Source organism: Labrus mixtus, chromosome 9 (genome assembly GCF_963584025.1).
Source record: "Labrus mixtus chromosome 9, fLabMix1.1, whole genome shotgun sequence".
In the NCBI taxonomy this organism is placed as follows: domain Eukaryota; kingdom Metazoa; phylum Chordata; class Actinopteri; order Labriformes; family Labridae; genus Labrus; species Labrus mixtus.
Genome location: NC_083620.1, coordinates 19291755 through 19308639, shown reverse-complemented (window position 1 = coordinate 19308639; position 16885 = coordinate 19291755). Strand labels below are relative to the sequence as shown.

The 16885-nt window shown below is 38.3% G+C and overlaps 1 protein-coding gene across 1 annotated transcript; it reads right to left on the bottom strand.

Moving 5' to 3' along the window:
- Positions 1-1175: 1175 nt before the first annotated feature.
- Positions 1176-12040, bottom strand: jam3a (junctional adhesion molecule 3a). Its single transcript, XM_061046691.1, has 9 exons — positions 11864-12040; positions 6707-6778; positions 6476-6589; positions 6133-6285; positions 5027-5229; positions 4391-4490; positions 2630-2759; positions 2466-2517; positions 1176-2336 (listed from the first exon to the last, which is right to left on the bottom strand). The coding sequence occupies exons 1-9, from the start codon at positions 11910-11912 to the stop codon at positions 2301-2303; spliced, it is 909 nt and encodes a 302-aa protein (XP_060902674.1). The 5' UTR covers positions 11913-12040; the 3' UTR covers positions 1176-2300.
- Positions 12041-16885: the final 4845 nt, after the last annotated feature.

Below are 16885 nucleotides of genomic sequence, written 5' to 3'. Positions count from 1 at the left end.
AGCACGTCTCCCATTGAGTGCATCGTTTTAATTTCCCTCAAGTGCATAAATCAGTACATTAAAATAAACGTCTGGTGGAGTCAAGGCAGATGATACTGCGGTGCTAAACACAGTAGAAAAAAGCCTTCAGATTTCCTTGGCATGCCAAACTGATTGCACCATCTGCAAAAGATGTTGCCTGGCAGTTGAAACGAACACAGTCATTAAGCTGAAAACTGTCGTGATAAATGCTAAGGTTAAGCTGCTCCTAATAATGGCTCGTGTCATACCATGGCCTAGATGCACATTTTTTCCAGGAAGGATCTTATGTGCATCTAGATCTCTAAGGGATTGAGAGAAAAGGTGTGCTTAAGTCTACCGTTAAATGTCTTTACTTGAGCACCTTTTAAAACCACAGTGGAAGCTCGTACAGCTACAAAGATTTGACTTTAACTTGAAGCACATATTTAAAGATGACAGTTAATAACCATACCTGGACAACGTGCAGGGTATGATAAACTGACAGGGTTGCTGCACACTTTTTAAAACTATATTTAATACTGTTTTAAGACAGAGAAAAATGAGTCGTTTTTTTGCTCCACATAGCGTGGTACTTTTTAAGATTCCATGTGGGACTCAACAGCTTTAATTCCCATTGTCCTCATTTGAAAAGCCTGTTTGCATATCACACAAGTCGCCTCAGTATTGTTGTTTGCACCTGCCTTCTCTGTATTTTTCATTTGGCACCAAATTTTCTTGTTCTTGCATTTTCCCCATCTTCTTCTTCTCTTCTCTGAGAAAAAGTCTCTTCTGGTCCGTGATATTTCCTGAAGTTAAGGAACTTAAAGGTCTGTCTAACCTGCGGCTTTGAATGACAAATATTCCAATTCCAAATATACAGAAAGGCTGCACATCAATGATAGAAAGTCTGTGTTAAATACTGCACATAAATAGGGCTTTTATTAAAAACACAATAAATACATTTACTGAGGGCATGTAGGTACACTTACTTTACTTTTTCTCCCACTCAGTAAAACACTTTGATGACAAAGCACCGTGGGATGCAACAACTGTGCTTTAAAATGCTTCAAAAGCCCATATTTAAGATAGTAAAGATACTTGTGAGTAATCATTGTAATGTCATTTTGAAAAATCATATCACAGATACAGTTTGACAGAGAAAAGCTCTCCCAACATTGACGGTTCAAATGTTTTTAATAGTTACAAAATAACATGAACAGAAAGCCTTGATATCAAATCAACAGTGGACATTTAAACAGTTCCTGAGTTGTTACACAAATCATCGACACTAATGTTTGAAATGACAGTCTCAACACTGCAGAAACACACTGAACAGTTAATACTTCAAATGTATCTCCAACAAATGGTTCCATGGCCTATTTACACTAAGGTATGGTGCATAATGTAAGAAAAAGAAAATCAAAAACTGTACTTAAGTATGTACATTTAATACTGAGTCAAAAAGTGGACAATATGTCCTATACTCAGAAAATCATTAGTAAAGCACAGAAGGTCACTTATACACATAAACAGCACTCTAAAAATCATACTTCACCACCTTTATAGTACATATGGACTCTGCAGCATAGTTGGATATAAGGTATTCAATTCACAGGTTACTCTGTACTCTTACATACTTTGATCATCTATAATAAGAAGAAAGGCTGATAAATTGTGCCTTCAGAATCTGAGCTCATCAGCCGTTTACAGTCTGCTGCTTTATTGCCTGTTTAACTACAGCTTATATACAAAAACAGGTTTCAACTCTTCCCCATGTCAAACCAAATCTGAAAATGTCTGCCGTACGAACATAGATAATAATGCAAAGTAGTTTTGTCAAACAATTTCAGTGTACTCAGTAAAAAGTTATAAAAGAGGATTTTGTTAAAAAAACTGTGAAGGAATGTCGCTTCCAGCATTTTTGTAATGAAACCATGAGACCAAATATCAAACGCATCAGCTTTGAATTGGTTCTGTTCTAAAAAAAAAAAAAAAAAAAAAACTTACAGTGGAAAAAAACTGAGTGAAGATAAAGAGTAAAAAAAAATGTTGTAAATGGAATATGATCGTAACAGAGAAGTGTACGTTTAAAAAAATGTTGTAACATTATAAAAACATGAAACAGTGCTACCAAATGATATTAAAATTACTTTGGCAAGTTGGTTGATTAATTTTTGATGTGCATCAGAGAGTAATGTGCCTTGTTTTTCCACCTCAACTTTCCCATCTGGAGCGTCATTGTTGCAAGTTGACCTCCACACTTTTGCTTGTCTTTTCCGTCTCGTCCTCTTTCTCAGCTGTCAAATGATGAATGAAGACTTGTGGCGGAAATGTCCCTGTGACACATTGCAAAAAGGAAATTAAAATGCAGAACACCTACTTTTAGAGTCCCCTCTTTTTTTTTTTTTTTTTTCACAGTGAGACAGTCAAATAAACACTGTGCATGTTTTACAACGTTAGTTTACCTCGTCTGCATCGCCGTAGTCAACTCCATCAGTCTGTGCTGGCCAATTGTAGCTGAAATCAGAGAAAAACATAATGACACACAAAACCCTTCATTTGGTGTGGAATTAAAGGCACAGTAACACACCGCCTCGGTACTCCCACAGAGCTGTCGTTTCATACTCACTTATTCTCATTATGACCTTTTTTGTTGAAACATCCTCGTTTAAGGGAGTGACAAATAAAGGTAGCCAAACAGAGAAACAAAATCACTCCACCGAATCCCTTTAAGAAAATCCCGAGGATGTCCACGTCATCTGTTAGAGGACACAGAGATGATAACCTAACAGTGTTAGACAAGGTGGGAAATACATGCATCTAATATTGACTTTTATCATAGAGTGACATATAGAAAGTATTTAATAACACAGATGTTCTATGTTAATAAATAAATATAATATATTTTTCTTTAAACCAATATACATTCACTTGAAGGCCATACTGTAGGGATATATGATAATAAAATTGTCCACATATACTGATTGTTTTTTTTCATTCAGTTTCAGCAGAAAGTTTGCATCGGAACTGCTTCAATCTTCTCTTTCTCATCTCCTGAATTCATTAACCTCTTGTACTCGCTGTCAACTCTAAGGTTGCTTAGTGGTTCAAAATGTCACTTTGCAGTGTAAAGGTCCTGGGTTCAAAGCTGGCGTTGCCCGCTGGGACTTTTCTGTGTGGACGTGCTGATAAAGCAAATTATTTGTCTGTGTGCAGCTTCAAAAGTAAGTTCTGAGGATGTATTTTTACCATTCGTTAGGCTGGGACTTTTTCTGTGTGGACGTGCTCATTGAACAAATGATTTGTCTATTTGCTGCCTCAGACCTAATGTTTGAGGATGGATTTGTCTACAGGAAGTATACATCATATCAAAGTAGTTTAGTTTGTTCAAACAAGAGGTGGATATAGCTTTGATCTCATAGCAAAATGTTGGATGTGTCAACGTTACATGTATTCCAAAGTGAGAAGAAAGAGTGGCGTGTTCAACTCTAGTCTTTCTTTGAAGGTGACAGATGTGTTGACAAATGATTGACATTGCCCCTACTCAAATAGCTATTGTCAAGATAAAAATCATAAGGTGGCAGAAAAGAGCGACTGTCCTGCAACGGCCGAAACGACTTACATTAACAAAAACGTGCAGGAAATTCAGAAATTATATCAATTCAAAAACAAATGCAAAAGTCCAAAACAAATGCAACGACCAAAACACGCTGCAAACGAGGAAAACGAGGGATGAAACAAATGCAAGTTTCAGGTTACATAATTTACATATTAAGCAATACTACAGGTCTGTTGGGCAGTGGGCCCACCAGAGAATAAACCTTCATAGGTAGTGAACAAACACATCTGGAGGCATGCAGACGCGTTGCAAACACATAAACAATGCTAATCAAAAAGAGATATTCCGAAAAACAACTGCAAATAGGCAAGCGCTGCAAATTCAGTCTTTGACAGAGGTGCTCCCGGCCTGTAGGGGGCGTTCAGTGGATCAGTTTATTATTAAAGAGAGTGTTTCAGTTGTTGCATTTATTTAGGACTTTTGCATTTGCTTTTGAATTAATGCTCGTTCTGAATTTGCTGCATGTTTTTTCCCTAATGTATGTTGTATTGGTCATTGCACTGTAAAATCAAAATAGAAAGGCTGTATGGAGTTATGATTGTTGGTAACCTCTAATTTCATATACTGTACATTCATGGCTCAGCTGTAATGTTAAAAGTCAAGCACATCACCTGACCTTCAGACACACAGTGCACTACAGGAGAAAGAACATCACATATGTCGTCTTATTTCTGAGCCACTGGCCCTGATAGTTGATCTTTTTCTATTTTGGGGGAAAAAATAAAATAATCAAAGGCTCAGAAATGCTGACTCAGATGTTTAGACACTCACAGACTTCCATCTTTTGAGGGGGGCACTGCGCATGTCCAGCATCATTCTTTGCCTGGCAGTAGTACTCCCCTGCGTCGTCCTTCCTCACTCTTCGAAATTTCTGATGACATTTTTTTGGGGGGGAAAAAAAAGAAAAAAGGCTTCAGACAATGACACGTTGCATTGTCAACAAAATGCTAGCAGATATTTTGCTGGCATACAATTTTTTCTGACATTTGACATTCTGACTTCAACAGACTTTAATGATATTTAAATTCTTGGGGGGTATGAACTTCAAATGTGTTTGGTGGAAAGGTTGAATATCTGGCATGAGTTGAAACCCTTTTTTAATACTCTAAGATAAAACATAAATACATCCTCTTGGCTTGCAATGCATAGTGATCCTCCTTTCATATGATGGCTTTATTTTTAGCATCTTTGCAGGATATCTTTACACGCATGGCTTAATCCAGCTATAAATCATACACTGGCTGGCTAAGGTTTTATTCAGATTAAGCTGTTCACATTTACATCAGATAAGCTGTCACGTTGTGTCATGATGCTAAATAGTCATAACCATACACAGAACATCTGACTGGGGCAGATTCTAATACAGGGAGTCTTGCTTCTTTTCTTTCTTCCGTCTGTCTTTCTTACCAGGCCTCCAGTGTCAGGATTGATGATGTATGAAGAGTTGACCAGCTTGGGGCTGTTTTTGGGGTCCTGAGGAAGCTCCTCTTTGTTGTGGAACCAGCGGTACTGAGGAGCGGGGAAGCCCTCGTTCTCCAGACATCTCAGCTCTGTTGATGTTCCAACTGTGACAGCCTCAGGAACACTGCAACGTGGCACTACAGGTTTCACTGCATAAAAGACACAGACACACATCAATGCGCTGCCTGCAACTACTTACTGTTTTTTCTATTGTTTTTGATTTTGTCATCTAAGTCTCACTGACTCAAAAAAAAAGCCTTTTCTACAAAAGACAGGGTTATTCCTGCCTTAGAGGTTTATTCAGCACTGAAAGATGATCAAAGACCAGGTTGTGTGGAGGTGTGGACGTGTCTGTCTCTTTTGAACATTAATGTCATGAACAGTCAGATAATAATGCTTTATTCCTTGAATGTACTGCTCTTTACTTGAAATGCTGCTCTCTCTCTCTCTCTCTCTCTCTCTCTCTCTCTCTGCATGGGGCAAAATTTAAATATTGTGGTTAGTAGGGGGAGGCACTATGACCTTTAGAAAAATTAAAAGGGATACTCAACACACAAAACAGAACTCAATGTTGCTTTACTCTACTGTCAGTGTAAAGGAACATTGATGATAATCATGAAATTGGAATAGAAATGACATCCAGGCCTACATGGGATTAGGTAAGGAAGCCTGCCTTATAATTTGCTTTAGTTAGTCATGGTAAAGTGAATCCTCTTCACAGTTGGTAATATGGTCATCAGATGTAGAGAAATAACAAGAACTATATAGATTACTGCCAACGAGGACAATAAAGAGGACCTATAATGCTTGTTATCCTCTCGAGGCCCATTTTGAGCAAGAAAAACATGTTTAATTGTTTCAAAAATATCAAACCTGTAATATTATTAACACAAGTAAACACAACTCTGAGAGTCCTGAAGTGCACTGTAACTTTATTTTCCCCCTTTTAACATTCAAATATGTAAATGTAGATGTGCTGTAAGTCTGTCAGACAATCATGTAGTGGTCTCTGATTTGGTATCCCAGCAAAGCTCCCCCACCCTTTACAGTACCTCTTACTGCGAGGCTAATAAGTATCTCATCAAAGTCCCTTTGATCATCGATGGCGGCCACTTCACAGCGGTACTGTGCAGTGTCGGACCGGGTGGTGTTGAAGATCAGGATGTTGGCCGGCTCTCTGAGCTGAGCTCTTTGCTCCAAGTCCCCTTTTGAAAGAGGGAAAAAAAACACTTTACAATCGCTCATTCACATACACAGCGTGACTTCACAGTTCCAAAAAGAACTCAATGCCAAGTTCCTTCAAGGTACCATTCATTCAGCTCTGCTTTGTGTGCTGGCTTTGCTCTAATTGGTTGACAGGGTTCTTTAAAAAGAGAGAGTTTCCAAGTCGTTTACCTGCTATCTTGTTTTGAAAGTACACATAGCTGGGGACACCGTTCTTAATCTTCTTCCACTCGATCCTCGGGTTGTTTGTGGAGATGGACTCTATTAAGCAGGTCAGTTCAATGGCTGTGAGGAAAAAACAGAATGGATGAGAGCAGGAGGCAACCGTCCCAAATCAGAAAAAAAAGGAAAGCTACTTTGGCTTAAACAGGTTGAAGTGATTTTATTTTCCCAGGAACTTACGCTCAAACTCATTTGCCCAAACAACCTTGTCTGTGGTTCGGAGGATTACCCCGAGTGATGATGGAAAGTGACCTGTGGGGGGAAAAAAACAGGAAGACGCTAAATGCTGAGTAACCCTGATGGCACACGCAAGCTTTTTTTTTTCATTAGCAGACATTATCAGCTGGGCATGTTGCCTAATAAACAGTGGATTAGAGTGATTAAATATAGAGAGAGTGAGAGCCTCGGGATCTGATTCAGACTTATTAATTGCTTCCCATCTCTGAGTAGAGAAGATTAACACCTGGAGCCAAAAATGTGTACATTTAAACATGCATTTTTCATAAACGTGTGTCTTGCAAAGTATGAAATTAAACCTGATAAGAAATATTAAGACTTCCGTTTTTGATTTGAGTCCTTTATGGCGGTTAATTGGATATTAATTTGGCTGATGATGACACAAGGAAAGAGAGGTTATCAGTGTTAAGTTGCTGCAATAAAAATATTAATAGAGGAGTGTAGTAAATATTAGGACAGTGAGACATTTTTATAGCTTTGGCTTTACTCCATTGCACTTCATTTTAAGTGAAACCCTGCGTGAGTTGAAAGTGCTGACTATCAGCTTTTGGTGCGAGAGTGTTTTTACACCCTGGAGAGCAAGTGTAGGAAGACTTTGATAGATAGTTCCTCCGGTTTTAGGACAATGCAGCAGCAGGAACGTAATCACACGCATACAAAACAAGGCAACAAGAAGCTTTTTTTAAGGCCAAAGTCAATCAGCTGAACAGAGTCCAACTGAGATTTGTTTTTTAATTACTGAAACCAAAAGCGAAAGGCAAAAAGCTCCCGAAACAAGTCAAATCTCAAGATGGGACAGCAGCAAAGTCAAAGAGGATTTCCAAATTATTTATGATGGGTTCATTCGAGCGTGTCACTGCAGAAGCTAAGACAGAGACAATGCTTTCAGACACAAACACAAATGTGACCTTAGAACAAGAGTGTCCGTATCACTAGTTAACAAGAGCTCACAAGTGTCTCAGTGAGGATTTGCCTGAGAGGGACTGCTGGAGTTTGTCAATGTTGGAGTTGGTGTCACTTATAAGAGCCTCATTTCTGTCTCAAAAATCATTTAATAAGCCCTCAAACATAACAAGAAATATTTTTTTTCAAAGGGTTTCTTCTCTACATTGTGACACTAATTTGCACTGAGGTTTACTAAATGAATAAATGATCAGAATCTCTCAACAAAACAAATCAGGAGCACAGAAATAACTTAGCAGTGGGAATGTGCTTAAATGCGAAGCATATTTAATCATCATCTTGGTTTCCCCACAGGCACAAACAACACATGAAATATACTTATTTGAGGTTGCTTGCTTGAGTGCACTCCTTTAAGCAATAAGTGCTATTTTGTAAATGTCAGATTTTAATGGCAACAGGCATAATTCACAAGCTCTGTCCGATTTAGGCCAGCAGAATGCCAGTTTAAGCAGAAAACAAGTGAGCACAGAGCGAGGGGTATACAACAACAAATGAATCTTGCACGTTATTGCACTATGTCTGATTTAAAATGCTGAGGACAAATAAGCTTCTTTCCACCTTACAGTTGTAGCCTATACTCAGCTTTTTGTGTGGCCCACCTCCAAATCCAATAATTGCAGGGTGTACACGTGCAACTAGCAGCACCCATGCTGAGTAATGAAGATGTTTACGCTCCCATTGGGGGCACTTGGAAGGGTTGAAATTAGATAATAACAATTATGTGAGTAGGCCTTAAATACTGCAGGACCTCCCCTCCTGTTTGCTCTAGGCGCTGTGACTAACTCTGAGGTATATTTATTTACAGAGGCCTCTCAACACACGAGTGACGTGTAGAAGGAAGCATATAGATGATGGCGGGCCTGAAAGTGATGAAAACGTGGCTCCTGCCCAAGCATCCGGTCATACGAGCACAGCTGCGGACAGTGATGAGATCTGACTCCCAGGTCTCAGCTTCCGTCCCTGTTGCTGACTTTCCCACCCTGTACATCAGGATCTATTTTTAGCCCAGCTGTGACTGGACATCCTGGGAGACATGAGGAGAGCTCGTCCAACGCTCCCTCTGCATACGCACGTCCAGCGCTGAGTGTCCAGGCTTCAAAACTTTCTCTTTGAGCCGCAAAGACGAGTGCAGACTTGTGGGCTGACTTTTTGTTTTCAAACACTGCAAGTTAAAGATGAAGATAAAAATAAAGATAAACTTTATTGATCCCCCGTGGGGGAAATTTGTGCATTACAGCAGCTCCAGAAAACAGGGGACAGGAATATAATTATAAAAAATTAAAATAGAAATTAAAATCAAATCAAACATATTTACATTCAGTTAAATAAAAAAATAGTTCATATGATGGACAGCAGACTCACCAAATACTTCCAATTACTAGAAATTGATCAACTCATGACATTTAACAAAATACACAAGTTTCCAATTACACAAAGAAGAAACAACGAACTGGCACTCAAAAACTGTTAACTAACAAGCTGAGGAATTTCAACATAACATTGGGAAACTTGTTTTTCTTATAGCTAATTAAATTAACTTTTTTCTCAAGTCCCTATAGTATACTGACAAAAGATCATTTGGGTGACCATTGCTGCAAGTCACCCTCCCCTTGTCTCGCACACATAAAAATAATAATAATAGAAACGTTTCCATAAAAATGTGTTCTCTGTTACACCTTTGACATGCTTCTGAGAATAAAAAAGTAGGCCGTGGGAAAGAATAACCCGGGTCAATTAACAAGACAATGTCTATGTCATAACTAATACCAGCTTAGGACAATAGAATTCCCAAAACGATGGCTATACCCCCCTCCCCTGTGACACACATGTAGGCTGAGGAGATGACAATATTTTTGAATGATGGAAATAATCTCAGGGCTTGCTGGAAAGCGAGGTTTTTAATCCCTGTGTTATTGTAACGCAAAGACAAAGTAGGACTATAGTCTGTTCCGAGAGAAGCGCGCTCCTCAATAGCCACATTCTGAAAATCCTCTTATGCTCTAAATATGAAAACGAGTACCCATACCCATCCTTGTAACAAACAGAACTGTTATACCAGTGAATCTATAAAAAGCCCTTTTCCCAGACATTCCAGTGCAGCCGCTGGAAATATGCTGAAGGCAGAGTTAGCTGGAAGCGACATGGAGAGACTGGAGGACCACTGGGACTGACAGCATAATGGAGTGACTGTGTAATAACAACTAATCACTCCGCTAGATTAGTATGAGACAGTCATGTTGTCAGAAGGACTTGAGGGAAATTTAAGAAAGGGACACGTGAACTGTGTTTTTGCCCCGACACTGCAGGAGAGAAACACTGACATATGATGAAGCTTGAACGGGTTTAACCTCTGCAGTCCCACTGTCCCAATATTGCAGCACGCAGCACGAACACGAGATGTGTTTTAAAGAATACATCAGGACACATTATTAATTAGTTAGTCGAAACACGTTTTTAGATAATTGGTCAGTATTTGATGTCATTTTTAAATAAAAATACAAAAGATGAGCTTGTTACAGCGTCCAAAATGTAGACATTTGCTTTCGTCATTCTCTTAATTACTGTAATGTAATGTCATTTCCTTACTTTCAGGGAAATTTAAACTGGTATTATAACTATTAATCCAAGGAAAACAATTCTTAGTTCTGAGTATAAACACCACATAACTCAAAAATTGATGTAGCAGAAAAGATCTTATATACAGTTTAGGATTTTCCCAACATTAAAACAACTTAAAGGGAAATCGTAGGATGATGAAAAGGTGATAACATCATCTTACTCCCAATTCAGTACCGGAAGAATAAGGGCAAAACATTCATTCTCTCTTAATTTAGGCAAAATAATTCAAATGAATGCACCAAGTTATACAGAGCATGACTTTAAAGGCTGATTAATATTCATGTTTTGAATCTTCGTGCGCAGGGTAGAATTTATGACTATTGTAACAACACTTTTTGTCTAAAAACTTCAATTGAGTTCACTTCTCTTTCTGCTGTCTGTGGTAGTTATTCAATCCAGCATGTCGGAGCCAAAACACACTGTCGCGAACATTAAAAAATGAAGCTTTGCCTGTCAGCCATTTGATTCACACTTGCAGGGAGGACATGGTTGAAAAGTCCATCACTCACTGATGCAAAAAGCCATTTGGAAATCACCCACTTCACTGCCAGTTTTCACCCAGCAGCAGGGTGACCTCACACAGAGCGCACACCAGGGGTGGATGCAACAGCAGATCACCCGGCATCAGCAGCATTGATTTTGCACAGAAGCTCCAGCTGTGGTTGGTCAGTGGATGAAGATGAGGCATGTCCTCTCCACCATGTCTGACTATTAATTTTTCAACTCTTGCCCTCGACCTGCCACGGTAGTAAACACTCCTCCACCACCATCCATCAGCAATGTGGTCACTAAAGGTCAACACACACTCAAATCCAACACTTGGATAGGACTCAAGCTGGATCACAACTTGCTAGTATGGACTCACATTATTTTTTAAATGCACGGGTATGTTTTATTCTGCAGGCACAAACAGCACACGCATGTTATTTGAGATGCTCGAGCTGGCCTGTGATTTCTGGTTCCTTCATCTCAAGGCTGACACGAATGGTCCCCCCACTACCATGTGGTTGCCCTTTAATGTCGCCCAAAGTAACAGCTATTGCTTTGTTTTCATTCGGGAAATTCCTTCATTATTATTCACCAGAAGAAAAAAAAAACAACAACATCACACGAGCTAATGCCGAGGCTTGCCTTAATGTTTCTTCAAGAACAAACAGACACTTCTACGGCGTTGTGTATGTTAGCAAACGGTGACATACATTCAAGTGGTAATACGTAAAAGATGCCCTTACAACTACGTCATTTTCCAGGTTTGCATCGCACAACAGCAACGTGAGGTTAACGTAAACGAAAGGCATACTCAAACGACAATACGACACTCCATTTAAAACGCGTCAATTTATAACGCTTTCTTGATTTAATCTCAATCTGTTTTTGTCAAGCTAACATCTGGTGTAACGTTAGCATTGACAGATCCGTTACAGCTGCATATTTAACTACGGTCGCCGTGCTTCGTTAAGCGCTATAACGCACTAATAACAACGGCAATAGGGGGGAAATGAGAAAAAAATAACTTACCCAGGCTGGTGTAAAGAATAAGACAAGCTATGAGTCGCACAATCGCCATCTTGCAGCTGTAATTTATGGGTTACAGTAGCTCACACTCAGCACCTCTGAGAGGTATGAGGATGGGGGGCAGAGCAGACTGGTGGATGTTGCCATCGACGAGTTTCCATAGCTACAAGGGTTGACCGGGTTGCTGCCCTCAACGTAGTCTGACAGGCGAAAGGCGGTGCCAAACAGCCTACTCCTCCTCCAAAAACAAGTGATTAAGAAAATATTCAGTAGGTTTATGAACCGTGAGTTAAAGTACTACCTTTAATATATGTATTACTACTTGTAATACCTGTAGAAAGGGTTACAAGAGCCACCGTTTGAATGAGAGCATTTTATCGCAAGATTGATATGTTGTAGCCTATAAGCCTCGATGTTACAGCTATTGTATACTTATATAATAATAATAAAGTTTATTTATAAAGCACTTATCAAAACCAACATCACAAAGTGCTTTACAGAAATAAGAAAAAATCCCAACAAATACACAACAATAAGATCCTATTAAAAGCATGAAAAATAAAACAACAGTGCAGCAATCATTCAATTAATAGAGAAAAGAGAAACAACCGAGACAAAGATTGGCTAAAGTTAACAGTAAAACAAATAAAACATCCTGGATGAAACAAGGATTATAAGAAGGCCTTACGATAAAAATGTGTTTTTAAAAGTGATTTAAAAGAAGATACTGATGTAGCTAGTCTGAGATCCTCAGGCAGGTCGTTCCACAGCCGAGGAGCCCGAGCTACAAATGCTCGATCTCCTTTAGTTTTCAAGTTTGAGGTGTGAACAGTAAGGAGGTTCCTGCCTGAGGAGCTCAGGTTACGCAGGTTACTTCCAGGTTGGCATTCCTATGGAATTTAAAACAACTTGTGTACATTTTTGGTTTTAGAATAATGACCAATCAAAAAAGCTTGTCCTTTAGCATAAGATAGGGATCAAATTATCATAAGAAACTGCTGAATTGTGCCAGATCATATGTGGGGTAATAAGATAGAAAGCATACAAACGTATTCAGATGAACTTTCCTTTGTTACATAATTCAAATTCTACTGAGAAATGTGTTATCTTTATCATATACTGCTTAATCGGTGATGCCAGGTTATTGATGCATAATTCTGTTTGCAAGCTTTGGCTCTCAGTGTTGTCCTGCACAAACTTCTCCTATCCTGATCTCTTTTTTTTCCCTCTTCAGTTGCATTCTTTCTTTTTGTAGTCCTGTGCGACTGACTGAATGAACAGCTCCTCTGAGGCTTCCCTTGTCACTCGCTTTACTTCATCAAAGCAAGCTAAGTCCTATTCATCTTGGCTTGAATGGTTTTGCTATCTTGATGTCATGTCTAGAAAACCTGAAAAGGATTCCCAAATATCTGCACTAAGCAGGCTAAACTTCTGTTAATGTTGTGTACGACCTTATTTTGCAGTTAAAACTTTGCTAAATGGACATGCAATACTGATCTATTAAATGACTTCATTAATATTATGACCTGATTAATGAACTTGGCATCATTATCATTGTATTGCTCAGGTTTGTTATTGGACTCAAGACAGATTGAGTAATGCAAACAGCCTTGACCTCCGGCTCCCATTTTTATTTACGGGGGCCCACCCACTTAACCCGTTCTCCCCGATAGATATACACTCACCAACCACTTCATTCATCGTATCTAATAGAAAACAAGGCACCATCAGAGGGGTATTAATATATCTATGCCACATCTCTATTGTAGAGGTTATGTGATGTTAATCAGGACTGGATTATATGGTGTTGTTTCCACACACAAAAAAAAATCCCTCCAGAATCAAATACACAAGAATTGCTTAATATTAGAAACACCTTTTAATAAAAATAATGCACTTTGGTACAAAGGAACAACCCAGTATGACCTTAGTAATAGACAGACAATAGAATAATAGTCTTACTATTTAAACACTGTTTAACCCTCACAGTATTTAATCCTTAAATCCTGTTTTCACCTGTCTATGACCTTTCAAATGACAGTGTACTCATCTACTGTACATGCCGGCCACAGTGTTCTTCATGACATCTTACTCAAACATAGTCAAATAAATTAAATGAATCCATGTGGTGTTAATACCCCCCTACTGATTTTATATAATTAATCATATCATTTTAACTTTAATTTTACTCAAGTAATATTTATTATCTAATGTCCTAAATTCATTTTATTACTTATTGTGATTTACTATAATACTAATAATACTAAAATACTGTTTGAACTCTACCTTCTGTGATGTGGACCTTCACATAACTTGTGTCCTATCAAAAGTCCAAATTTAGACACTAATCTGAAAATACATGAATTTATTTAGCATGTAAATTGCCTTAAATTACAGTATCAATGAATGGAGTGGATTATGGAGTTATGGCATGGAGTAAAGTAGAAGTATAAACTGACATGATATTGAAATCGTGAAGTGAAAAATGAAAGTAGACTACATCAAATTTGCAGTACTAAGAAGACACATGTAAAACAGATGCTCTTGTCTGGGAAAGTGTAGACCTATGCCCTCTAGTGGTAATGTGTGTGTGTGTGTGTGTGTGTGTGTGTGTGTGTGTGTGTGTGTGTGGGGGGGGGGGGGGGCATTTGAAGGAACATACCATTTATATCGCCCAAAATTTAAACTCATAACTCACCAACACGTTTCATCCCAGCCAATCACACATGGTTTTCAATATTTAATGTGTATTGTGTGACATTTGCTTTCCTCTAGATTTCTTTACACTATAGAAAACAGTCTATAGGATCCTTGAATGAAGTTACTATTATCCAATGTCAAAGTTCTGTTTTGGTTTTGTAGTTACACATGAATTGATCTGCACTTAATGACCTTTATTACACAGTAATAATCAAGCAACACGTCCACTGCATCCAAAAAATCCTTGAATTAATAATTAATGAATACTTTCTGACGCTAGAACCACAGAAACACTTTTAACATTTTAGAGGTATTCAATAGGCTAAGAAGGCTAAGTAAATGTTATTGAGAGCAAATGTTGGTGCTGTTTGGTTAATGTCTACAGGGTTCTATACATGTAATAATTTGATTATATGCATGTTGACTTTTCCAACTTAAACAAAAAGACAACTTGGAAAGTAATTTGACACCCTCTTACATGTAAATTGTATTGCTTTAGGACTCAACCCACATCACAATCTTGGCATCACAAAATGGGAACACAGTGTAACTTTGGCTTATCTCGTATTCTGATGATGCAAGAGCCCTTAAAATGTTCACGTTTTCCATCCTGAAGGCCAAAAAATGTCTAATGTGACTGTGAACTTGTGCTCAAAACACATTTACAATTTAACTTTATGCTATCTATACCTGAATATTTTAAACCCGTAACATTTTTGTTTACATTTGACAGATTATTTAATAATAATAAATATAATAAAACCTATAGGGCTACTGTGGGTGCATGGTTAAAATGCCAAAATTCTATCCATCTATCTATCTATCTATCTATCTATCTATTACCTGTAAGAACAAATGGAGGGCAAAATGACACGTGCTGTATCCTCAGTACAAGGGCATCAGGGCGGAAGATGGACCTCAAACAGACAGGAAATGCCTGAACATCATAGTGTCAGTCATTGGTCTCTTAAGTCAACGCGCAATTTGTCCTCTCACCAATGTAATTAATCAAATAATTTAACTCATGCAAAATTGTTCCTGGGCATCATGACATCACTGATTGTGCAAAATGAAAAAAATATGAAAAGGTTTAAGAAGCATATTGAATAGCTGAAATTGTACTAATAATATAGCACTCTCCTCTGTAGGTCTGCAGATAACAAATGGGCCCTTCTATGATTACATTAATATGATTTATTTTCAAAATCAATCACGTTTTAATTCTTAAATATATCAATAAATGCTTTTTACATCTCCACATAACCAGCAGGGGGCAGTGTAAAACCAGACATTACTGCAGCTATCACATCTAAATAACAGCACCGTCTCTGTTTTGACAGTAATGATATTCATATTATATATTACGGTTTTTTTAAAAACTCTTTGAGATTGTATATTTGTATTTCTGATTGGGACTGTACAGACTTGTCCACTACTCGTTAAAACACACAACTTATATGAAAGACTATATGTTACAGTGAACTAAACTCCCAGATTGATGTTTGTTATTTTAATACAAAACTCTAATCCACACAATAAAATATAAGACAGACCAAAAGCTTGATATAAGACAACTTGTTTGCTTCTTTGCATACATCCTGTTTGCCCTCCATTGTTACACTGTAGCTATTGTTGTACATTGTATGTTGCTAGGTGATAGTTCCTCTCTTGCAAGGCCTGGCTGCCCTTTGTTGCATCTCATAGAAAGTGGTACATATGAATTTTTCCACAGATCGTCGACACAAGGAAGAACTATATCCTTTTTTTTATAGGTTTTCTTTAAAAAAAAAAAAAGCCTGGAGCCTGTTTGTACTGTAATTTCAATGCAAGAACATTTGCCTCACAATGTAATCATAGGGACGGGGTCACGGGGAGGATTTTAGCTTGTTCATACATCAGTCAATTGAGGTGAGTCTCATTCTGAGCCAAACTAGTGACGCCATCACTTCAGCAAAGTGAGTCACGATACAAGTGTTGCTCATAGAAAACTTAATTTCCTGTCGTATGAACGAGATTGTACGTCTTTGCCTGAAAGCATCATTTGCAATGTATATCTCCAATAATATGAGGAACTCACTCCGCTGTTAGTTTCAGATTTAATATCCACACTCGTCTATCCACTCTCAACCCCTCTGAGCTTCTGTTCCTGTAAGCTTGACGGACAGGTCTAACACCAGCTCAGCTGTTTAAGGTGTGCACCGTGCTGGAATAAGCACAGGATATGAAAGCATATCAGCAGGCAATAATTATGCAAAATGTGCGCCGAAATGAAACAGCAAATTTCTTTTGCACGAAAGAAGATTATAACACTCAGGTGCTGTGGGT

Bases quoted from the DNA above. Each gene is read 5' to 3' on its own strand.
- jam3a (XM_061046691.1), bottom strand. From the start codon at position 11,912: ATGGCGATTGTGCGACTCATAGCTTGTCTTATTCTTTACACCAGCCTG. The intron at 6,779-11,863 runs GTAAGTTATTTT...TTCCCCCCACAG, and splicing joins TATTCTTTACACCAGCCTGG to GTCACTTTCCATCATCACTC. The intron at 5,230-6,132 runs GTACTGTAAAGG...TCTTTTATGCAG, and splicing joins TATTAGCCTCGCAGTAAGAG to TGAAACCTGTAGTGCCACGT.